This window comes from Myiozetetes cayanensis, unplaced genomic scaffold (assembly GCF_022539395.1).
Source record: "Myiozetetes cayanensis isolate MyiCay16 unplaced genomic scaffold, myiCay2020 scf1, whole genome shotgun sequence".
Lineage (NCBI taxonomy): Eukaryota > Metazoa > Chordata > Aves > Passeriformes > Tyrannidae > Myiozetetes > Myiozetetes cayanensis.
The window spans coordinates 136,901,566-136,924,128 of NW_026086604.1; the positions used below are offsets into that span (position 1 = coordinate 136,901,566).

At 38.5% G+C, this 22,563-nt stretch overlaps 2 protein-coding genes across 5 annotated transcripts in view; one reads left to right on the forward strand and one right to left on the reverse strand.

Annotated features, from left to right (window-relative positions):
* Positions 1-8,512, reverse strand: part of EPC1 (enhancer of polycomb homolog 1) — a 64,459-nt gene extending 55,947 nt beyond the window's left edge. The window contains exons 1-2 of the mRNA XM_050306375.1: positions 8,352-8,512; positions 7,500-7,603 (exon numbers count right to left, since the gene is read on the reverse strand). The gene's annotated coding sequence lies outside the window, so the exon portion shown is untranslated. The remainder of the gene's footprint in view (positions 1-7,499; positions 7,604-8,351) is intronic.
* LOC126635322 (cuticle collagen 2-like) overlaps positions 1-21,857 on the forward strand; it is a 29,035-nt gene extending 7,178 nt beyond the window's left edge. The window contains exons 2-4 of one of the 4 annotated variants that reach the window (XR_007627673.1): positions 762-904; positions 4,495-4,900; positions 21,778-21,857. Coding sequence is in view for 2 of the 4 variants with exons in the window: in XM_050306391.1 (XP_050162348.1) it covers positions 4,811-4,900; positions 7,714-7,968 (345 nt within the window). In the remaining 2 variants the exon portion in view is untranslated. Of the gene's footprint in view, positions 1-330; positions 905-4,494; positions 5,453-7,713; positions 8,004-21,777 lie in introns of those variants that run through there. The other 3 variants (XM_050306399.1, XR_007627672.1, XM_050306391.1) reach the window with 3 other exon arrangements.
* The last annotated feature ends 706 nt before the right edge of the window (positions 21,858-22,563 follow it).

Here is a 22,563-nt window from a genome sequence, read left to right on the forward strand (position 1 = left end):
TTCCCAACACATATGTTTAGTGATTTTTTTTTTTTTTAATGTTAGTGAGACCTACCTACATACCTACAGTGCGAGTGAATTCTGAATTTCAGATCAAATTAATACAATTGTTTTATTAAGTACCCAATATAGGCTATACCATCTTTACTTAAGGAAAATACATTTCTCCAAAGAAATTAAAAAACTACAAATAACTCAGCTTTTGGATTTCAAAAGTTTGCAAGAACACAAATATTCTTTCAATTTTAGAAGTGGATTTTTTTTTTTCACACTGCAGTTCGATTTATACTTCTGAATTAAGCATAAGTGAATGTTCCTAAAGATATTGTTTGTCTTCTAGGATACAAACTAATAACGATCATATTTATAACCAAACATTTATATATACACTTCAGAAAGCATAAATTAATAATGCTGTATTAGTGGAAAAAACCCCAAAACTTAATGAATTGAGTTTGACTATAAATATCCAGCAGAGGAGGCTAGATCTGAACATAAATCTGATTAGATAAGACTGTTTTGATGTACATATATCTTTAAATGATAGCATCAGAGGCATAAAAAGTGTAAAACTCTTAACAGTGTTAACCTGAAGAAAATATATTTTCTGAGGTTTTTGAACATTTAGAAAATGCAAAAAACTTGTGGAAGTTGGGCAGATGTTGAGAGGGAAAGTGTTTTTGTTTAGATGAAAACTTGAAGTCACCCTGAGAAGAAAAACAGAGACATCATATTAGGTTGTCTTCTCTGTCGTAATGCAGGTGGGAAACCCAGGCTGCTGTGATATAATTGGCATTTTCTTCTCACCCCACCCAGTGAAATCCCCAAATCTTCTGTAAGGGCAACCTGAGAAACTCAGCCAAAAGGAAAGTGGTTTTCTCAATTCACTCAAGAGTACAAGCAGGTAAGACTTTCAGCCCCTCGCCCTGTCTGATAAAGACACTCCACTCTCACTCTTTTACTGAGCAGTGTGTCAGTTTTACAGCTGTTTGACATTCTGCCTGTCTGAGCAAGAGAAGATGACAGAGCCCTGTCATTAATACGGGGCTCTGTGCACAAGCCTGCTACTGGTCACAAGTGCCAAGTTCCGCTGAACTTCATCTGATTTATAAGCAACTCAAGAAGGTTGTTATCACAAAAGGACATGACCTAATTTAAAAAAAAGGGAGAACATGTAAGATGGGAAGGAAAACAGTTTCTCACATTAAAGTAGCTCATCTGGAAGTCTTCTTGACTAGAGCTTTCAATTCCCACAGATTCCTGCAATATCCAATTTTTAGTTTGGAAATAGATTCAGAGATGACAAAAGAAATCAGAATACTTTCTTACAGAATCTTCATTCATTCTGTGATTATAAATGGATATGGGCTAAACAGAAGAGTATATGAAGAGTCATTAGATGTATTTTTTTTCACCTGTTATCCAGCATGTCTTCTCCTTGAAAAATGCTGATTGTGGCACTTTTCTGAATTGTGAATATACAGTCATGTTGTCTGAAGTCATCATGATATTCTGTCTTGTACGGATACCTTTGAGACCATCACAAATAACAAAAGTGCTCTGCATACTAACATTTTAAATTAAATTAAATTTTAAATTTTCCTGAGGAAAAACTCTGAACAAATACATCCAGGTAACATGCCCTGTCTATGCCTGGCATTACAGATGAAAATCTGTCAGATAAAAGGATCATTTCAAGAAGTTATCCTTTTAGTCATCAGCTTGTGGCAGCACCAAGATTCTTTAGTAAATAGATACAGGACCTTAGGGATGCCTGTAATGCCGAAAGGCCCAGATCTTAGTCACCTGATTTTTTAGCCAGTTTGAACAAACATGGAAAGCTCACTCTTACTTGTGTTAAGGAATATCCAAGACACATACCCCTGTGAGGCCAGGGAGGTCTTGCTTCCATTTAGCAAGTTTCTTAAAGCTCTGAAGGGAAGTGAGGATTAAGAGCTAACTTTTCATCACCTAAATGATGCACAGGTCAGTATTAACAAACACAGGGGCATGGGATTTATCTGATTAGATGAGGACTAGTCATAAGAGGAAGATGGACACCTGATCAGGATACTCAGTGAAGTTTAAAATAAGATTTATATCACTGCAGAAATCAAAAATTTAGCTTTTTTGGTTGTTTTGATGTTTGATTAGTTGGTGTCCTTTTGTTGTTTTTTTTAAAGCTGTGATTTATTTGTCCTGGTTATTCTCAATGGCTAGAATTACAGTTTTAACAATGCTCATCTAAAGGCAGGTGAAAGAGGTTCTACATGAAGTGTTTATGATACAGGGATTCCAATTTACTCAGCAGCACAGCTGACTGTTAATGCAGTGAAGTGCAAGTTAACACCACCTTAACACAGGGCCATTGCCTACCCATCTAACCATGCACTTGTAAGCACAGGTCCCAGATTAATCCAGAACTGAACCTGACAAAAAGAAGATTGCTCTGGGAGGAGCAAGTCTGCTCACTGTTCCTCAGGCTTCCTACATTTCACATTTAAACATTACTGAGTAAAATCCATGAGGTAGTCCTGGGAGCAGGGATGAGATCCAGCCCGCTCCTTTCCCTCTTCCTCTGGGAATCCCAGTACTCAAAGCATTGCAAAAACTAACTCCTCCTTTTTTCTTTCCCTAACAAGGTTGTCTTCAACAACAGAAGATGAAAAGTTAGCATCCCTCCATTTTAAATCATCTGCTCCAAGTCTGAATTCCCATGAACTATGTTTAGAGCTTTTACTGGTTTCACTGGTGCTCAAAGCAATAGACATTGCAGCTGTTGTTTTCTATTGTGTGGTATTGTATGGCTCTCAGCATTTACCATGCAGGAGCTCCATAACAGCATCCCAACTCCCCAGACAACCAGTTAAGACTAGGACTCACATGATATTTGGCAGTTCCCATCTCTCCATTGTTTATACTGGCAGATAAGCAGAAAGAATAATTTTTAGCAAACATGCTTACTTTTTAAGTACTCTTCTTACTACCAATTTTAGACTCTGGCTATTATCAGTAGAGAATTGATGAGCAAACTTTCCTATTAAGGAAATTTGTAGTACTGGTATTATCTTGCTCTGGACAGTCCAGTGGTAACATGATATACTGGAAATGTGACTTAGCAAAGAGTTTAAAGAAGCCCATGGGACCTGAAGCCATTGGTACGTGGTCACATGTGTCCCAAGGCATATTTTGTTGCTCACAACAGCTAGATATTCTCTTTCAAAGCACTGACATTCCTCACCCAGTATATTTACTAAAGCATTTAAAATCTACGATTGTCTCTTCACTACAACATGAATTAACTTCTTGAGCTATTTGATAAGAGAGGAAAAATATGAAAAACGCTAAAAGGTGGATGGATGTCCTAGTCACAGCACATCGTTCCTCTGGCATATAGGAGGTAAAGCACATTGTTTTGTAACACTGGCAAGTCACACAAATACCACTCTGGAAGAGGTGTGGAGGGACCTAACTTTCTAGAAGATGAGAGTCTGAAGAAGGCATGTAATATATTGTCCTTTGTTCACAGGTGGGAAAGAGGTGATCCTTGAAGTAAGTTTTAAAATAATTATTCATTGCTGTAAGTTGACACTGACAAGTTTGATGTGGAGAACTAAGCTAGCAAAGTCAGGAAGTAAGAAAGGTGAAACAAGGCTATGTCATAATGTGTCAAACAAAGATCACCACCACCACCACCACCCCCTAAGCCTTGTTGAATCAAAGACAATGAATAATTTAGAACCCTCAAAAGGGAACAGACAGGAGTCCCAGGCACCAGGGTATGTTATCAGCTTAGGAAACTAGAGAACACAATGACCTAGGAGTGAATGCAGCAGGAGGTACAGCTTTTGTTTGAACTGAGTCCCAAACAGTGCTTTTCTGCACCAACAGCACACTTCTGGGGAACTGTCTTCACATTATTATTGGTTAGCTTTGGAAGTTGGTTACATCTGCCTGGGATCTACACATCTGCACTGCTATGACTCTTTTAGACTGTGGCTGTTTTTACCTGAGCATATAACACTAGTAATATTGGTAAGAGGAATGTCATGAAGGCACAAAGTACATTTTGGCCAGTCAGGCTGAGTTAAGCTCTTGGAAAAGACAGGTTTACAGAAGGATGCTGTGTTTCAAATAGTTTTAAGCCAAGAGAGCCAAATATTCTTTGAAAGGTGTCTGGAGTCTTTATAGAGTTACAAAGGAATACTGTATTAGGAGAAAAATACATTACTTTTGCCATCTTAGAAAGGGAGGGATATAAGGGAGAAAATTAAGAAACACAAAATAAAAAAAAAAAGTTCTTCTGCTTTAGGTCCTGGCATTCCACATTTCAGAAGGAGCAGGGTGGGGAAAACACACAATAAATACAGAGCCACCCCCCAGTCATGACTCTTCTAGGCATTTCTGCAGAAGATGCAGGAGGTAAATAAGTTGCTATTTAGCTTTGAGAGGATGAAAAATCTTAACTAATTTAATCTTATTCCTTATTGGCAGCGCATCTGCTGGGAACTATTTCTTGTTCAACAATGGCTCAAAAAGGAAGGAGAAGTGAGGAAACTGCTGAATTGCAAAAGATCAGCACTTCACTCTTCTCACCTTGTGACTTCTTGATAGGAGTGAGAACAGACACTTTCGTCAGATGCAACTTCAAAGCTACAAAACCATAACCAAACTTAAAGAGTAGCCCCAACTAAAGGGGAGAAAGAAGAGCAAGTGAGAAGCAAGTTGCTAGTCAGCATTCATGTTCTTGCTGACATCAGTGAGCTAGAACTGATTCTGAGCAGCAAGATCACTGGCAATCAGTTCATTCATGGCCTATGTGCAGAGTCTGCAGTCACAAGAAATCATCACTTTCATGGTCCAGGATGACAAGAGGAGCAGAAGCATGAAATTACCTTCAGTAAGTACCTCAGTTTATCATTTGCTCAGTACTGTTGTCCATGGATGAGCAAACTGAACATTGGTCTATATGATGTAAAAAAAGAAAAGTTGTATCAGAATTAAATAACAGAATTAAATAATAGTGATGCTCTAAGACTGATAACTATTCTAATAGATTCAACAACAACTGGCACTATTTCCATTGGAATAAACCATGCCCAAAATGCCAACCTTTGACCTAGTGATCAGGTCTCAGAGATGGAAGATAGCCAAAAACCACACTTTTGAAGAGAGTTCATATCTTGATACTTGTCCTCAAGACCTAAGATTTGTACCAGGACACCAAAGATGTGATGGTCATGTTGCACTGTCACAGGCCACCAGGACTCTCTCTCCAGCCAAGAAACCATAAAAGCAGATGTTGTCTGACAGCAGATGATGAAAGCTGACTGATATAAATGTTAGTTACTGGAAGAAGGTTGCAAGATGTATTTTAGCTAAGACAGAAGTAAAATTTACCTTCTTTAAAGGAAAGATAACATATTAAGAGACCATTGTAGAGATCTGTGTAAGTTGCATATCAGTTTCCATAAAACTAATTATTTTTATGAGCAAACTTTTTAAAAAAAATTAAACTCATTTTGGAAGATTTAAACATTCATGAATAGTTTAAAGCCTGTTTCAAGCAGTCTATTATTTGTCAAATTTATTCTTTTAAAATAATGAAGATACTGAAATGTAAAATAGATGCAAAAGCCTCTAAAATTGTCAGCTTTTATCACTCAAAAATAACAGGCACATTGATTCCTTAAAAATGTGTTAAATTTAATGTTAAATTTATTCCTGAACCTGTTGAGTTTCCAATATATGCTCTGATCATAGGCTTGACTATGTCTTCCCACCCATCTTAGAACATGAATCACTTCTGTTTTCTTACACCTAATATGGATGTTAGCAGAAAGCCTTCTAATCCTTTTGCACTTAGAACCGAGGTGATCTGTAGGTTGTGACAAAAGAAAACAACACACATTAACATATATCTATTTATAAATACATGTAAAACGCATGCCCCACTTAGCAACGGGAAAGAAAAAACCCACCCACCTCAGGTGAATCCTCTTTCAATCCGAAGGACTACCTTAGGTAAAGACTACCTTCTTTACAATCCCACCTTCAAACACAATCCATACTCCTACAGACCTCCAGAGGAGATTTGCATATGCAAGCACAGGAGCAAGGGGAACCTCTGGGCTTGATTAACCACCGGTGAATGGAACCTTTAACTTCACAACAAGCAAACAATGGACTAGTTGCACAATAAGTGTGTGCCACAGCCTTCCATATTGGCTGCAAAAAAATCACTTAAAAACCTTTCATCTGCAGCCAGTGTAAAATCATTTTGGGGGTGGGGCCGAAAATCTCATCACTGAGGAAAACGATTGGATTGGGAAAAAAAATAAAATTAAGGATCAGCTTCATTACACAAACCAACGAAAGGGTGAGGTCATGCCTGTGCCGGGCCATAGTTCATGCGACACTACAATTTTCCAGAGATACAATTTCATCGTCTTCCTAACTAATCTGAGGTTACTTTTGATACAGAGAAAAGAAAAAGATACAATAGATCAAACCGTGCCCCACCTTTCTCCTCCCCCCTCCAGCCCCCTCCCCCTTTAGAGCCAGGGACACGAATTGTTTCGGAGCCCCACAGCGCCACCAGCACAGAGCAATGCAAAACAAAAAAGATCTCCCACCGGGTGAAAAAAAAAAAAAGAAAAAAAAAAGAAAAAAAATAGGAAAGAGCCTAGAAAAATGCCAAAAATTACAAAATGTCTCCCAAATGTACCTTCTTGGAGGAAGAAAGAACAAACAAACCACTCACACACACCCCGCCAAAAAAGAGCAAACAACCCCACACCAAGACATCTAAATGAAGTGTGGGGAAATAAGAACCTTTATATAACTAATGCTTTAAGCTAATTACCAGAAGAGAGCTAATTTGTAAATAAAAAGGTCACTGTTTATTAAGAGACATAACTTAATATAAACCCTGTTGTGTCCATCTCCACCTTCACCACACCAAGGGCAGTTTTCCCTCATACTTTAGACCAAAGTAATCCATCAAGAGCCATCACAAATGCTATTGTAAACTCTTTTAGCCACCACCAGACCATACAGCAGCAACATAATATTCTTCCTAACACACGAGAGCTGCATTATATTTATAAAGACAGTCACATATTTGGTCCTGGATCCGTTTATTACTCGGCAAAGAATTCCCCGCCCCCCCTCTCTCCCCCCCCAACAAAAAGCTAGAACCCCAAAAAAACCCCAACCAAACCAAGTCCATCTGGAAAATATTTGAGTTCTTACAGTCTTAAATTGAAGTTAAATTGTTGTTAAGCTTCGCGTGTATAAAATTTTAAAGAGGAAAAAAAACTGACTTCAGTAATTGTCGCTATTAAGGAGACACCGTTGGGTGGGATACACATGAGATCAAAGCTATGAAAAATACAAGGCTACGTTTTGTTCATCAACACAACGAAAACCCCCCACAGCACTAACACAAGCCAAAAACCCGCAGAAACGAATATTTTTGGTTAAAACCACAAACTTACCTTGGGAGAAGGCAGCCCTTGCAAAAGGGCTGTAACAATATGGACTGCATACTCGCTCTCCTACAACCAGCCATCTCCATGCTGCAAAGGGCTCCCCGAACATCCTTAAAATATTTCGCAAATGCAGAAAGTGAGACTTTTCTTTCTTTCTTTTTTTTTTTTTTTTTCTTCTCTCTGCTTTTATTTTTCCTCTCCCTCCTCGTCACCCCGCCAGGATCGCCGGCTGAGGAAGGAGGCGGCTTCCCGAGGGTCGGCGGGCGATGCCGGCGGCGGCCGCAGCCGGGGCGGGGGACCCGGTGCCTGCGGGGTCACAACTTTGCCGGGGCCGGCGGCGGCTCGATGGGCTCCGCGGGCAGCGGCGCCCCCGCCCGCTCCCCCCGCTCCGCCGCCGCCTGGAAAAATGCAGTGTGCCATTTTACACCCGCCTCTGGAACACACAGGACCAAAGTCTAGCGCTGGTTTTCGGTGACACTGCAAAACTACGGCTCGCCCCGCGCAACCCCCCGCCTCATCCTCCCCCCTCGGAGAGAGAGAGAGAGAGAGAGAGAGAGCAGCCGCCTCTTGAGAATTAATAAAGAAAGACAGCTGGAGAAAATAATTCCGAGACTTCGTCGTTTTCCCTCCGTCCCTCCCCCCGCCCCCGCCCCCACTCCGAACCCCGCAGCAAGTTTGTGCCGCCCGGCGCATCCTCGGCCCCCCGCGGCACCCCCGCACCCCCGCCCGCCGCACTCCGGCAGCCTCGCAGCATCCGAAAGAGCCAGTCATGCCTGGAACAAAATCCATGATTCCTGGAAAGTGGGGAGGCTGGAATCCCAACAAATACTGAATTTACTTACAATTATGAATACCTACCTTGTGAAAGAACTAAATTAACACTAAATTCAACAGATACATCCGTTACGGCAGGAATAGTTTTTCCATAAATACTGTTTTAAAAACCCCTCCTTATACTGACTGACAGAATTCTACCATGCTGCCCACAAACAAAATGGCTGTGGCACCGAGTTTTTTGGTTCCTCCCACTGTGCCTCCCCCTGGCCTCCAGGAAGTGGTAGAAATCCAAAATAAAATCCGCACGAAAAGTACAATACATCAGCCAAACTCCGCACGGCACCGTCAGACAGCAGCGGGAGGGAAGCACATTTACCAACATTGTACTTTCTCGAGGATTTTTATTGTTTTTAAAAGGGCATCAATCACTGGGAATTTACATCACTGTGTAATTTGAACTTCCTGCTTTACATATTTATAAGGTCTTTCACCTATCTTGGCAGGCTTTCAAATTAAGTGGGTTGGGAAATTTGATGCTGTGGCTCTAGTTTGCGAGCTGAGTCAGGTAGTCACTGCTGTAGCTGGGCTCTGAAAACACGGGCAAATCCTAACACGTTCGCTGTTCAGCACAAGATAAAATTACCCCCCCCCCTCCAACATATCACAGTTTCATAAGTGAGCATTTAGGCACAGAGAGGCCCCTGCAGTGAGGATTCTCAGAGATAACTGAAATTTAGGCCTCTTGCACACAAATACACGTTTTGTAATATTTATGATTTTGCATCTGTGGTTCACTGTAGTCTGCCTTAACCATGATTTCTATGGAAATAATCTTGGATTTTCTTATTGTGACCCTGTTTAGTGCTTCAGACCTTTAACTTTTTTTTTTTATATTCACCTTAAAATGAAAATAAACAGGAAAATAAAGCATATTTATGTTAGAGATTATGACAAAGATGTTGATATGTGGTCCTCTATCTGATCCACCAATCTTGCCAGGCAATAGCACAGCTCCTCTTGGACGCTGCCTCATGGGCTCCGGAGGGCCTGATTCATTTCCCGTGAGAGTCCTTTTCCTGCCTTTAGGAGGAGTTACAAAGGAGACAGGCTGTCAGACCTGCTGAGCCTGATCCAGCCCTGTATTACAAGAATTAATATTCCCAACTACTGCTGTTCTAAACCTTTTTCAGAGCCACTGAAAAAGCAGTGAAATTGGTGATGTTTCTCCTGAACCACCTCATATTTCTAAGCCTTAGATTAAAAAAAAAAAAAAAAAGCAAAGAAGTTTGAATGGCAAATTTTGCCATTGTTATAATTTATTTGTATTAACATGTTATCTAGCAGCCTTAATCCTGGACTATGATTATGGTGATATATTGTATAGAAATATAGGGCAAAAAGATAATTCCTGCCCTAAGAGCTCAAAAGTATAAGACAAAAGACAGCAGATGGCTACAGACAGATGAGGGAAACAATGAGACTGTATTGATCAGCCAGTAAGGCACAGTTTGCAACACACCATCAGCAGAACTCTTGTTTCTGTGTGTACTTCATGGCAAAGAAGACATGAGGTGGGATTTGATGAAGAAAATTAATCGGTTTTGTGGCTGTTGAAAGAAAACTCAACAAGAAGAGCAGCATGGAAGAAAGCACAAAGATGTTTGAAAAAGCAGCAGGTGAACTACAGAAGCCTAATCAAATTGTCATTAATTTTTTTTTATAGTGACAGAAAATAGATAAGGGGGAAGCAGGCTATTGAGAGCATTGAAAATACAGATACAAAAGCTTATGTTTGTTACAAGAGAGGCAATGAAGGGATCCAAAAGGCATGGTGGAAAGATCATGAGCCAGGTCTGCTAGCAGTTAACAAGCCCTAGGGAAAAAAAATGGTAGACAGTAGTTCACATTATGAGGGCCTAAAGAGATGCACCATGCTTTTTAAAAGTGTTCTTCTTAACCATGACTTTGGGGGCTACGTGCAGAGTATCTGCACCTCCCTCCTAACCTGCATTTAGTGAATTCATAAGGACTGCTCCTGGTGGTAGTGTTAATTATATGAACACCTGATTACTAAAGCGTCACCTCGAAGTTGTTAATACGAGTGGATAAGCACACAGGAAAATTGGGACCAGAATGACCACACACACTGGGAAGGTTCCTCCTCTTGTCACCTGGTTTTGGAGAACCTGCAGTATCCCACGGCTTACTGTATATCTTACACTAGCACAGGTCTGCCAGAGCCCTCAGATGCTTGGTGGAGGGGGCGGAAGGGCTCCACTTTAGGGCACAGCTACAGCCAGGAGAGAAAAACCATGCATTGGAGGCAGAGTATGGTCTCATAGCTCTCTCAGCACATTATTATGTTGCTGTAGGTTTTTAAAGACTTTTTTCTTTATTTTCCACATTTTGTAGTGGCATTGCAGCAGTAGCAGGCACATATTTTCAAGTTCTTTGTAATTCTTTTGCACAAAATACCTTAGATAACTTTGTATTTACGACAAGGATCTTAAGTATGTTGGCTGGCCATGCAATAACTTGGGGTTAAACACTGTACAGTAAATAACCTCAAATGAGCTAAGCCTTGGTGAGCATCTGTGGAATTATTGTGGTGTGGCAAATGTGAAAGAATTTGACTGGATTCTTTTGTTACAGGCTGAACTAAACTGAATGAAGTGTCCTTCAGATTTGAAGCTTACTAGTTCTGTAGATAAGCTGATAGATGGTAACTGTTTAAACCAGGGTAATTTTCTCTCATATTTGGTCAGTTTTAGCTGAAAATAGTGTGTATAAAATGCTAAATATTAAGAGTTGACATAGGGATTGAAATACACATTGTGGCCTTTTTTTTTTTTTTTTTTAAAGCTGAATAAGTGTTCCAAGAAAAGCTGAACAATATGTTCTCATGCTTTAAGAATAACCCTCACTTGACTCAATGTCAAAATTCCCCAAATTTCTTACAGTTCAGAGTAATGCCAAAGAGCACCATCATCCATTCTGCACTCCTTTATTTTCTTTTTTAGAAGTTTTGTCCAATGCTTGGTGTGAACATCTGTCATGAGATTTTGTTCAAAAACAGGGAAATACAATATCTGTATAGGAGCAAAGAAACAAACTAACTATATTTTAGGATGTAGACTAATAATAAAAAAAAAAAGTGGTTAAAACCTGATAGCATTCAAATAACAGCTTCTTACTGAAATTAGTGGAAATAAGTTTTTACATTTTTCCTTGCAGTATAATTGCTTTTATTATCCTCTATCTTTCATTTTTATTAATCTTTATCTTGCCTGTAAAGATATAACTCTATTGCCATATTTTCCAAGTAGCTCTCTGTCTCTACACTTGTAATAAACAAATTACACTGATCTTCTTTTGACAATGTTTTCTTGATGTCTTTAGGAAGTGAATTACCAGTCCTGTTAAGTCAGTAAATCATTAGGTAGATAGCAAGAGTTGAAGGATATCAAAGTGCTTTTGCAACTCATATGTAAATGATAATTTGTTTTCTTTCATTAAAATGGCATTGAATGCTTTTTGCTTGAAAGATCACCAAATATATAAATAGTTTGCATTTTTATTCAATAGATAATGTTCACATAGCTGCATAATTGGTATTGAAGAATCAAAAAGAATGATTTGCTGTAATTTGGAAAATTCATAAATTATAGTATAACAATAGATCATTGATGCCTGACTGTATTATAAAGGAGGCCACAGACTTCCCTAGCTTAATTCTTGTTTGACCCAGGTCAAATGTTTTTAAAAAGCATGCAGTCTGGACTGAAAATGTATAGTGGTAAAAAAAATCCACAACATCTCCACTAAATTGTTACAGTGATTACTTGAAATTTAACTTTAAATCACAGACTTCGTAACTTCTTAAACCTCCTGTTTCCATCTCTCTGTCCATGTCCTGGTTTTGTTTGAGTATATAAGACTCACAAAATGTTATTCTTTGTTAGGGGTCTTACTGATTGTAGTGCTTCTTCAGTTTATCAGCAATCTTTGTTCTCCATGTACCAGGGATATCAGAAATAGGCACAATGTGCCAACAGCAGTTACACTACTTGTCACATATTAAAGTAACTCCCTGTATTTTTTATGTATATCTCAAAATCTCATTTACTGTCTTGCTGCATTACCATTACAGGTACCCCTGTTCAGCAAACCATCCCTTTAATTTCTGTATCATTTACAGTAACACCTTTTTGGTCATATCTTCTCACTGCTTCTCTCAGTAGGACTCAGTGTTTATCTCAGGATTTAACTTTTGCCTGAGCACTGATATCCCCTCTCTGCCCTACTTGGGCCCACACTAATAAGCTGATCCAAGTTACCTTTTACCAGTAACCCGTTCACCACTGTTTTCCTCTCATTCAAATTCTGCAGCACTGTGAGCATCAGTAAGGATTCCTTTTCTTATTAATCTTGCTTTGAAGAGTGTTATTCTTTGCTTCAGACAGTGAAGTTGTACTGCTGACTTTGTTTCCTTGTGGTGCAACCCCATCTTCAAATGCTTCATGACTATGCCAAATAGATTTAAATTACAGTGTTGTCACAAGTTGATATGTCGTTCACCCTTTTCACCTCAGAAGTCCTGTCAGTGACAGTTCTGGTGGTTTGGGGATGATTTTCAGTGACAAAAACTGTGGAAAAAGAACTAAATAAATATAGGGGAAAAAACCCAATTTGTTACAAAAATGTATGAGAGTTGTGAGTCTTTTGTAAATAAAAACCAGAAATAAGCCTCCAAAACATCTGTTGCTGTTGGCTGCCAACATATGCCACACATCTTGGAGGATAACTTCTTCCCCCTTCCATTATTTCTGTTGTATCTTTGTATGATGGTCAGAAAGTACTTGCTCAGATCTCCTGCACAGATTGATCAACTCACAACCTACTTCTTTTTATGCATTAACAATCTTCTTCAGTCTTGGAAAATATCTTCTGTTGAATGGTTGTAGGACTCAAAATGTGCCTTCCTTTCAGAATTAAATCTGTTTCCATATGAAAAGTCCAATATGGTAATATACTTATTGAAGGAAAACTTTAGCCCCACCATGTTGGCACAGATGGATTTAAAAAAAATCTGGTCTTTTAGTTGTATATGTTTAATTGGTTAAAGCTGGTGAAGAAATACTGGGTGTTATTTCAGAATAAAGTCAGAAAAAAGTCTGAAAAAAAAGAAAAGCCCACAGTGAAACCTTTCTTTTAACCTCAGCAACTACTTGACTGGGATTGTTCTATGTACTGCCCACATTATGTGCTGAGAGAGCATGAAAGAGAAATATATGAAAGAGAAACACATCAGCTTTGGTCCAGGTCTTGGAATTCCAGGTGGAAGGGTATTCAGTGCCTTTAAATCCAAACACGGTATCCTCATCCATGTATTAAAATTGACCCTGAATCAATGCTCACAAATATGTTTGCAAGCTCAAGTAACTATTAAAGTGTCTTTTTCACTTGCCTGCATTCCTCTTCTATGCCCACAATGGTTCTTGTGCGAGCACAGCTCCTGACTGTAAGATACACCTGTTACTGCTGCTGCTGAATTGTTTACAGTGTGCTGTGCCAAAACAAGGGAACACGCAACTGATGCTTCTACTTTACTAAATACACTCTGTTGTTTTCTCGTATTTTCATCTGCTGATAATTAAGGGGGTCTCTCATGGATTTTATTAGATGAGCTACTATTGGAGGCCATTTTCCCATCTGATTTATTGTACGTAGGAAATTTCAGCTGAAATGCCATGGATTCAGATAAGGTGAAAAATGGCTGCAGTCCATCTGTGTTCCACTGACTTGCCTGTTGACTGGTTTATGTGTTCAGCAGATTTTATCTGTTTTTCTTCTGAATTCACATTTGTCATTTAGAATAAAGGGCCACTGTTGAAAACATCTCAGAACTGTTCAGAGTCACCCTTGGTGTTCACTTCTACTGCTGCTGCAAACAAATGCACCATCTGTGTGGCAAAGGCAGCGCTGTCACAAGTCAGTTTTCTTTTCTGAAATGTTCTGATGCTGGTGACATACTGAATGGAATTAAAGTTTAATCAGCAAAAGCTTGATGAGCATAGAAAGAGGATATCAAGGGGAACTTAAGAAAAGCCTACATTTGCATACAGATTTGAGGATATGTAGGTCTAAGATGTCTGAACCAAAGTTCTTTACAATTCCAGCAAGACTATGAACTGCAGCCATAAAAGCTTTAATTTATCTTCCCAGTTTTTCATTAAGTTTAGCCTTTTTATAGATAAATCTATTTCACTGTGCATCTTCACTGAGGAACGAGAATCAAGCAACATAAACTCTGGTCAGGAGGCTCAAGGCATTAATTGGTCATTTCATCTGAAATTCCAGGATGCAAATAATAACACATTAATTATTTTAAGATACTGGAATACAGTGGCTGTTTTCTCAGACCATTATTAATTGCTGTTGGAAAACAAAGTAGTTCCAATACACCCTCTGGTATTATTAGAGCATCCATCATATTCTCAAATATGAAATTGCCTATCTGACAGGTCTGCTCTTCTGCATTATTATTATCAGCTGTAATATTTCAAAGCACTCAGGGACAAATACAATACTTGTGACCTATTTTTTACCTAGTTATTCTTAAATTCTTTCTTGTATCCCTAATTTTGCTGATCAAATATTCTTTGATTTTTAAGATCCTTATTGGTTCTCTAAAGATTCTGACTTACAGTATATATTTATTGGCAGTTTCCCTATTTTAAAGTCTAAACAATGTGTTTACCATTAGCCTTTTTATTAATGTTAAAAAAAACTTAATTGTTCACCAAATTTAATTTGCTTGTTGATTAGAAATGTAATCAATCAGTGGGAGAAAGTACACATTAGTAAACATACCATGCTGCTGGGATGCAGCCTTTTCATGCAGTGTCTTGTGTATCTCATGTTACACTGGCCTCAATTTTGCCCTCCCTAAATGTGCTGCAGAGACAACAGTAACATTTGTTCCTGTGCTGCTCATGTACAGCCAGAAATGTGCTCCTTGCCCTGCTCCTTCAACTCGTAGGGACCAATGGTAGCAGCATCTCTTAACAAGGGGCAGGAAGGGCTTTTCTCTTCTGTCAAAAAAATGTTCTGTAGTTGCCAGAAAGAAAAAATATCAGACTGAAAGGAAATATCCTACAGACTAGATCTAGTACACATATTGCCAACTGGATCACAATACCTTATTTACACAGTACATTTCCACAAATCATTGCCAGAGCCCTTTTGGTTTGAGCAAAGGTGGAGAGTACACACAGCATCCAGGGCTAAGGCTGCTACAACAAACTCCTAATGCAAATGTTTCCCAGTGGTTTGTAAATGGCACATCTGCAAGTGATGAGCTACACTTGTAATATAGATCATTAAACCTTATAGAAGTGTGCTTCACAGTCTGGTATGGGGCAGAAAAAAACCCTTTTGTTTTACCTTAACCACACAGTTTGCCAACTGAAAAAAGGTGTTGTTAACAGTCCACATGGGTGAAACGGAACTTAACTGTTTATGAATATTTGCTTTATTCTCGTAGCTGCTTATTTCATCTCAGATTTCTCTTAATTTTAAAAACTGACATGGGATTTCTTTTGTGGTAACAGAACTTTGACCTTTATCTTATAAATAATCATTAATATTTCTCCTGATTTTGTTTTCCTAAAATGTTTTAACTTATATTTTCTTACTCCCTGAGAACTAAAGCGTATATTTTTAAGAATACATGTTTTCTGACAACAGAGTCTAACTAGTTGTGATGGAATACTATTGAAACCTGGAAGAGCTAGTAGTTCAGTTTGAAAATTTCTGCATTAGTCTCAGTCATTTATAGTTTTGAAGTTATTTGCAGCTGTATTTGGTGACAAGATTTTTTTAAGGTGAGCAAATGACAAGATGTTGACTGTCCCAAAGGTGCCTATCCTAGTACATGTTCTTTAGGAACTGAAGTTTCTTGTATTCAAAACACTCTTATTTTTGTCATTTGCACTGAGTAGGTCCTCACTGCAACTGAATCTTTTATAGACGAGACCTGAGTGTGCACTGAAATACACACCACGAGAAGGTCGTGCACCTGACTACTTTTGTTTGTCCAAGAAAAACCTGTGAGGGTCTGCCTGCAGTGTCTCTTCAGTGACTGAGGGCCTAGCAAGGCCCACCAACAAGAACTGTCCAGACATTTAACATTGTCCCCAAGCCAGCCTTAGACAATAGCTGTCCTTCACTATTCAGTGGACATCTGGGCTATGACACACTCCTAAATTTTTATTTCTGCTCCTTGACAAGTCTGTCTATTTTGACCTGACATGAGTCAGCAGTGCACCACTGCAGCAAGAAAAGCAAATCGAATCCTAGGCTGCAATTTTAGGAATGTTATTGACAGAGAGAGTGATGTGATCCTCCCATTCTACACAATGCTTGTTGGGCCACAGCTGGAGTCCTGTGTCTGGTTCCAGTCACCACAAGTCAAGAAACACATGGACAGACTAGAGAGGGTCCAAAGGAGGGACACAAAGATGATCAAAGAGCTGGAGCTTTTTTATTTCTGGAGAAGAAAAAGCTCAGGCCAACCTCATCACAGTATTCCAGTATTTAAAAGGTGGCTACAAAGAGGATGGAAGTTCTCTCTTCACAAGGAGCCACATGGAGAAGGCAAGGGGCTCCAGGTAGGAGTTGTACCAGGAGAGGTTTCATTGGGATATAAGAAAGAAATTTTTTACAGTAAGAACAAACATTCACTGCAACGACCTCTTCAGGGATGTGGTAGAGTCCTCATCACTGGAGGTTCTCAAGATGTGAGTGTACAGGGTGATAGATAATCTGACATAGGTTCCCTTTCCCATGAAAGACTGGACCAGATGATCTTTTGACAACACCCTCTGATCTGGATTATTCTGTGATTTTATGACATGCTCCACTACCATACTTCATACTAGAGACTCCTTTCCTTTTTTGCTTTTGGTCTTGCAATAAACCACAGTCTTATCTTGCTCTTCAGACTAGTTCATCCACTGGTTTTTAATCTTGGATTACTTCTACTGTGATCCTGTCTGTAGTCCTGACTGTACCCTGGCAAAGTTTCTTTAAGCTGGCCTGCTTCAGTGTGCTCAGTGTTCATGCAGAGCACTGATCACATCTCCCCAGCTCACTCAGCCAAGTTTCATATTTATTTATCTCAGAAATCTTCCAGGCCTTTTCCAATTCCAGAGGTACCCAGGCTCTTTGGTACTTTTTCCACCACTTGTTATCCACCAGATGATGTGAATGTCCCTTATCTCTCCAACAGTGCCTCACATCCCTCTGTTTCCAGCCAGACTCTCTTTGTGTTCTTAGTCCCTCCCAGGGCTGCCATGTGCCCCACATGCTGTTGTATGAAGCTTTGATATTCTTCTCATCTTTTGCATGGCCCTTTATTTTACTTTTCCTGTCATGACCTTCGCTGCTCTTTTTCTCCCCACTCCACAGGTACAGCACATCTTCTGTTCTTTCCCTGTAGGAGTTTTCTGTTTTTTACCATTTACAACACTCTGCCTGTACTTTTTTGTCTTTCTCTTCTGTTGAAAAGATACGACTTACAGCCTACTAGAATTTTAAAACTGTATTTGGCAGATCAGCAAACCTAAAGTGTGGGTTAATGTTATGTTCAGAGCTTCAAGTTACAGAGAGGGAAATAAATAGTAGTGTCCTATTTCAGTCTAACTCTGAAGGATTCTCATTTGTTCTTGAGTACAGAGATTATCATTCCCAAACTGTAACTAACGATGTTCCCTAAACTGACAACATATTTTTGGGCCAGCCTTGGTCCCAACTCCTTCTTTGTATAATACGAGAGTAGGAGGAAGAAAGGCAGATGTGGCTGCTGTCTAAAGTAATCCTTGAATTAAAAGAGTTGAGGTCTATACAAAATAGAACCATGATTTTGCAGGCCCTGAATGTGTTGGACAATGCCCCTGGGTACTGCACTCTCTTGATCCCTAGATGGCAACACGGCATAATACCAACCTTCACCAAACAGCTAGAGCAGTCCTGAAGTTACTTTAACTTGCACCTCTGGCTGATTTGGGCCTTAGCAGTCATATCCGCTCTTCAGCTTGAGTCTTGCCCTGAAAGCAGCTCAGAGAGAACTGAATTTTAGTGTCTTTCATTTGAAACTTGTCTCTATTATTTTAGATGTTATTTTAAAAGGCCAAGTCTTATAACTTCCTTAAGTGCTGTTTTTTTCATAGCTACACCAAAACTTGAAGGAAAATTAGTCCTTGTGACTACTAGGTTTTATGGCAAGAAAAGACAAACAACCAATATAAGCCTTATAAAGCTTTTTGTGCAACACAAATCAGAAGGTGAGAAATAATGCTGGCAATCTAAGGAAGGGCCTAAGAAGAGCAGCTTCTAAAATATCAAGACAAAAACTCAAAATTGAAAAAACTGAGATTGAAAAATAGCCCTGAAAATTTATAACAAATATTCTTTTACAGAATCTTTGAATCAACAGCCCTGGGAGAAATAAGCTAAAAATCTTTCCTTGTCTCTAGACGTGAACAAATGTACAAAATAATCTCAAGCATCTACTTTGAGAATCTTTGCCAAAACATATCACAGTAACCTTTGCATTCAACCCAGTGATACTTTTTAAACAAGAAGTAAGGCATTACATAGGTTTTAGACTGTTTTGTTGCCTAACAACTTTTAAGTCATTATTCCTTTCTATATGTGGTTTCACATTGTCAGGGACTGGCTCTAGATACTAGAGTAGGATCTGGTACAAAGTTATTTTAGTATCTGTCTTGTAAAAAATTATGAAAAGAATATGTACTTTATTGTAAATATTCTGTGTCTTATTAACCCAAGAGAACAAAGAAACCTATGATTGCTTAGTATGTCTTCTAACCTGTAACACAGTATTTTCTGACTCCAATGTATGCTTGGTATAATTACTGGGTTTCAAAAGGTAAAACTCCCTTGATAAAACTATTAAAAATACCCTCATTTTCCAGCTAGAAATATTAAAAGGACCTCTGGGTCTCTGGCTTAGGGTTATGTCCCACATTTTGCCCCGTTTCTTTTTTTCCTATTCTAGATTCATATCCATCCATGCAGTACTGGCTGTCATCAGCACTAACTGCTGATGCTGAAGAACAGGTCCATGAGAAGTGACTGAGAGAACTGTTGGAGCATTACAGTGTGGTCTTATTTCACAAGGAGCTGGTATAACTTCAGTCCCAAAAATGTGATTTCTGACTCAGATTACAATGAAATCACATACCAGATCTTATAATTCCAGCACTGACTGGTGAAATAGTCTCTTCTGAGTTAATTTCTTTGGATGTGCCTCATAGTAACTGTAGATTTACTGAAGAAACCAGAACTGCTGCAGCCTATCTCCTGGTGCAAACTGTGTGAACCACACCTATTGATCATGGCTAACAGCTTTGAAACTTCCTTTCTCATTCCCCTTTCCACAGTGGTTGCTTTAATCCCTTGCAGCAAAGTACTGACCACTGAGTTGCAACTGGACTGGAGCTTTCTTGGCCTCTCAAATTGTAATGTAAGCCCTGATGATCACTCTCCTGTATTTAGCAGCACATAGTAGCATTATTCCAAATGTGAATGATAGGGAAAACTTTCTTATTTAGAGCTTTGCAGCTGTGTGGAAGCAGATGATGGTACACAGGTGGGTACTATAGGTACTTGATTTGAAAACAAAATGTTAAACACCAGCAAAATACCTTCTGTGTATTTACCACGTGGCACATCTAAGGCTAATGCCAGAACACTCACATATAGAGTGATAATTTCTGTGTGGTAAGGAGAAGTGTTCTGAGAATCAGCGGTGAGGCTTTAGTGTCTGCTGTTGGCCAATAAATTACATGAATCTATGCAAGGAGAGATACAGAAGTTTTTGTTCAGACATGAAGAAATAATGGAAGCTGGGCTCAAAAACATTAGATACTTTCACCAACATTTATATCTCTGGTAAAGAGATATAAACTTGTAAAGAAATAAAGTGAACTATGAACTAAGTTCATATTGCTTGGAAGTACTTTATAAGACTGGTAATACTTTCATGCAAAGTACTTCACAAGCACTATGAGCTCTCCACTGAGTTGAACTCAATTATTTTACACAAGAGAGAGCTGAGCTCCCACTTGCTCTTCTTAGGTGCTTTTTATAAAGCTTTAGAAGAGACCTTTATTTCAGGTAGACTTAAGACATTTGTCAGAGGGGATAGTTATAAATGTTTCTGTCACCATGAAAAAAAAAAGCAGCTTAGATGGGTTTAGTTGGTTTTAGCCTCAATTTTCTTTTCTGAGCCAAAAGTCCTTCTCCCCACTGTTAACGCATTTTTCTTATTACTTACTGGATATAATTTGATCTATCACTAGTTAACCTACTCACACTTCATTGAATTTCCTCATTTATCAAACAACACAGCAAATGGACTTGGGAGACTGTTGAGCCTGCACAAAATCAAATGGACTTTATCACTACAGTATTAACAATCTTAACATCTTGGGAAGAAAGGAAGAAAAGACTGAACACATGTAAGTTTAAGAACAAGAATTCTCCTGCAGTTAAATATAAAATGGAAGAAAAATCAGATACTTTAAAAAGCCTGTGAGTGAAAAGTTTGCTTTCTGAAATGAAGCACTGCTAATCAAAGGCTGTAAATACTAAGAATATTGGGGTTTACAAGCCTTAAAACTGATATTAAAACTGTTAATCCTTCTTTGGTGGTATTAGATAAGATTAAACATTATAAAAAATGTAAACATTTTTAATAGTTTTATTATTGGAGCTTTTTTTGACTTGTGAATTTACCTCTAAGCTAATTTGCATCACTTTTCTAACAGTTCAGATTGATAATGTTTGATAATTCATTAACACTTTTATTCTGTATAGCTGCATCAGAAGATTTTAGGTCCTTTGCGTAAGTATAACATGAGATCCTAGTAATAGATAAATTATGTAATTACTGAAAGATTAATTGTATTTAAATTAAAAGTACTGCATGAATTATATACAGCATGATAATTGTTTACAGTTTGCATATCTTAAGTCAATACTTTTTTTTGCAGTTCAGGTTCTTTGCAGCAATAAGTTCAACGGATATGTATGAAAACCTGTTCATATGTAGGGCCTGGGATTGGCACAATCCCACATTGAAATACACCTTTGTACCTATTTTCTCCTTGATACACTGACTTTATTTTTTATACTGACTAATTGATACACTTGCATGTAAAATTGCTAAGAATATCCTTTTTTTCTCTAACGATACAATTTAAAAGTGAAATTCTTTAATAAAATTCCTAAATAAAGAGCAATTTATCAGCTCCTTTGCAGTCACCCAGATGAGTACTGACATGAAGGACCTCATTCTTTTAAGATAAACTTGTCAAGGAGATCAAAGTCAAATTTAATAGCTTTAATGCAGTGTAAAAATGTATTGAAGTATCATTACTAAATGGCTACAGGTAAATGCAAGATTATTCTTTTCTAGGTTTTCTTTTATGTCTGCGCTTACAGAAGGCTTCTTGAAGTTGACTGATACCTGGGCAGCGTCTGACATACACTTCAAACCATCGATTTATCATTCTACCTGTCGCTTGGTAACTGAGCAATGGCATTTGATACTTCTGAATTTCAGAAATGTCTTATTTCAGCAAAACTTCCTTGCCATTCAGAGTAATGCCACCTTGAGATGTCTCCTGGAGTGAACAGTTTTTTTAAATACTTCTGTGGCCTTTCTCTTTACTCAATTGGCACTGTCTTTTTATTCCCTTTATTTCAGCTCATCTGCACTATAGTAGGGTCCAGAATGCCTTTCCTTCTCTACAGCTTTCCCCTTCAAGTTCCAGCAGGACTTCATAACAGGCTTCATGGGGAAATTCAGTTTTTATTGTCATGCATTGCAGTCCATTTCTAATACTTTTTTGAACTTGCTGGCCAGTTTCAATCATATCTGAGAGAGGAAGAAGCTGTGCTTGTGTCTGTCTGATTTTTGTATGCATAATTCAAATATCTAACCTCAATCAGAGTTTTGTGAACTCCTGGAGTGATATGCATTTATGTAAATACATTCAACTCCTACTAATTCCATTAAAACAGAGAGACATTAAGATAGAGAGACCCCCCACTGAAGACATTCTTATAAAAAATAAATGCACATAGAAGTTCTTCAGTGGAGACTCAACTTCTATTATTCCAATACCTTTTAGATAATTTTAAGTTTTTATTACTTACAGTGTGTTTATAAGAACATGCCATTGACTTTGGGGGATATATA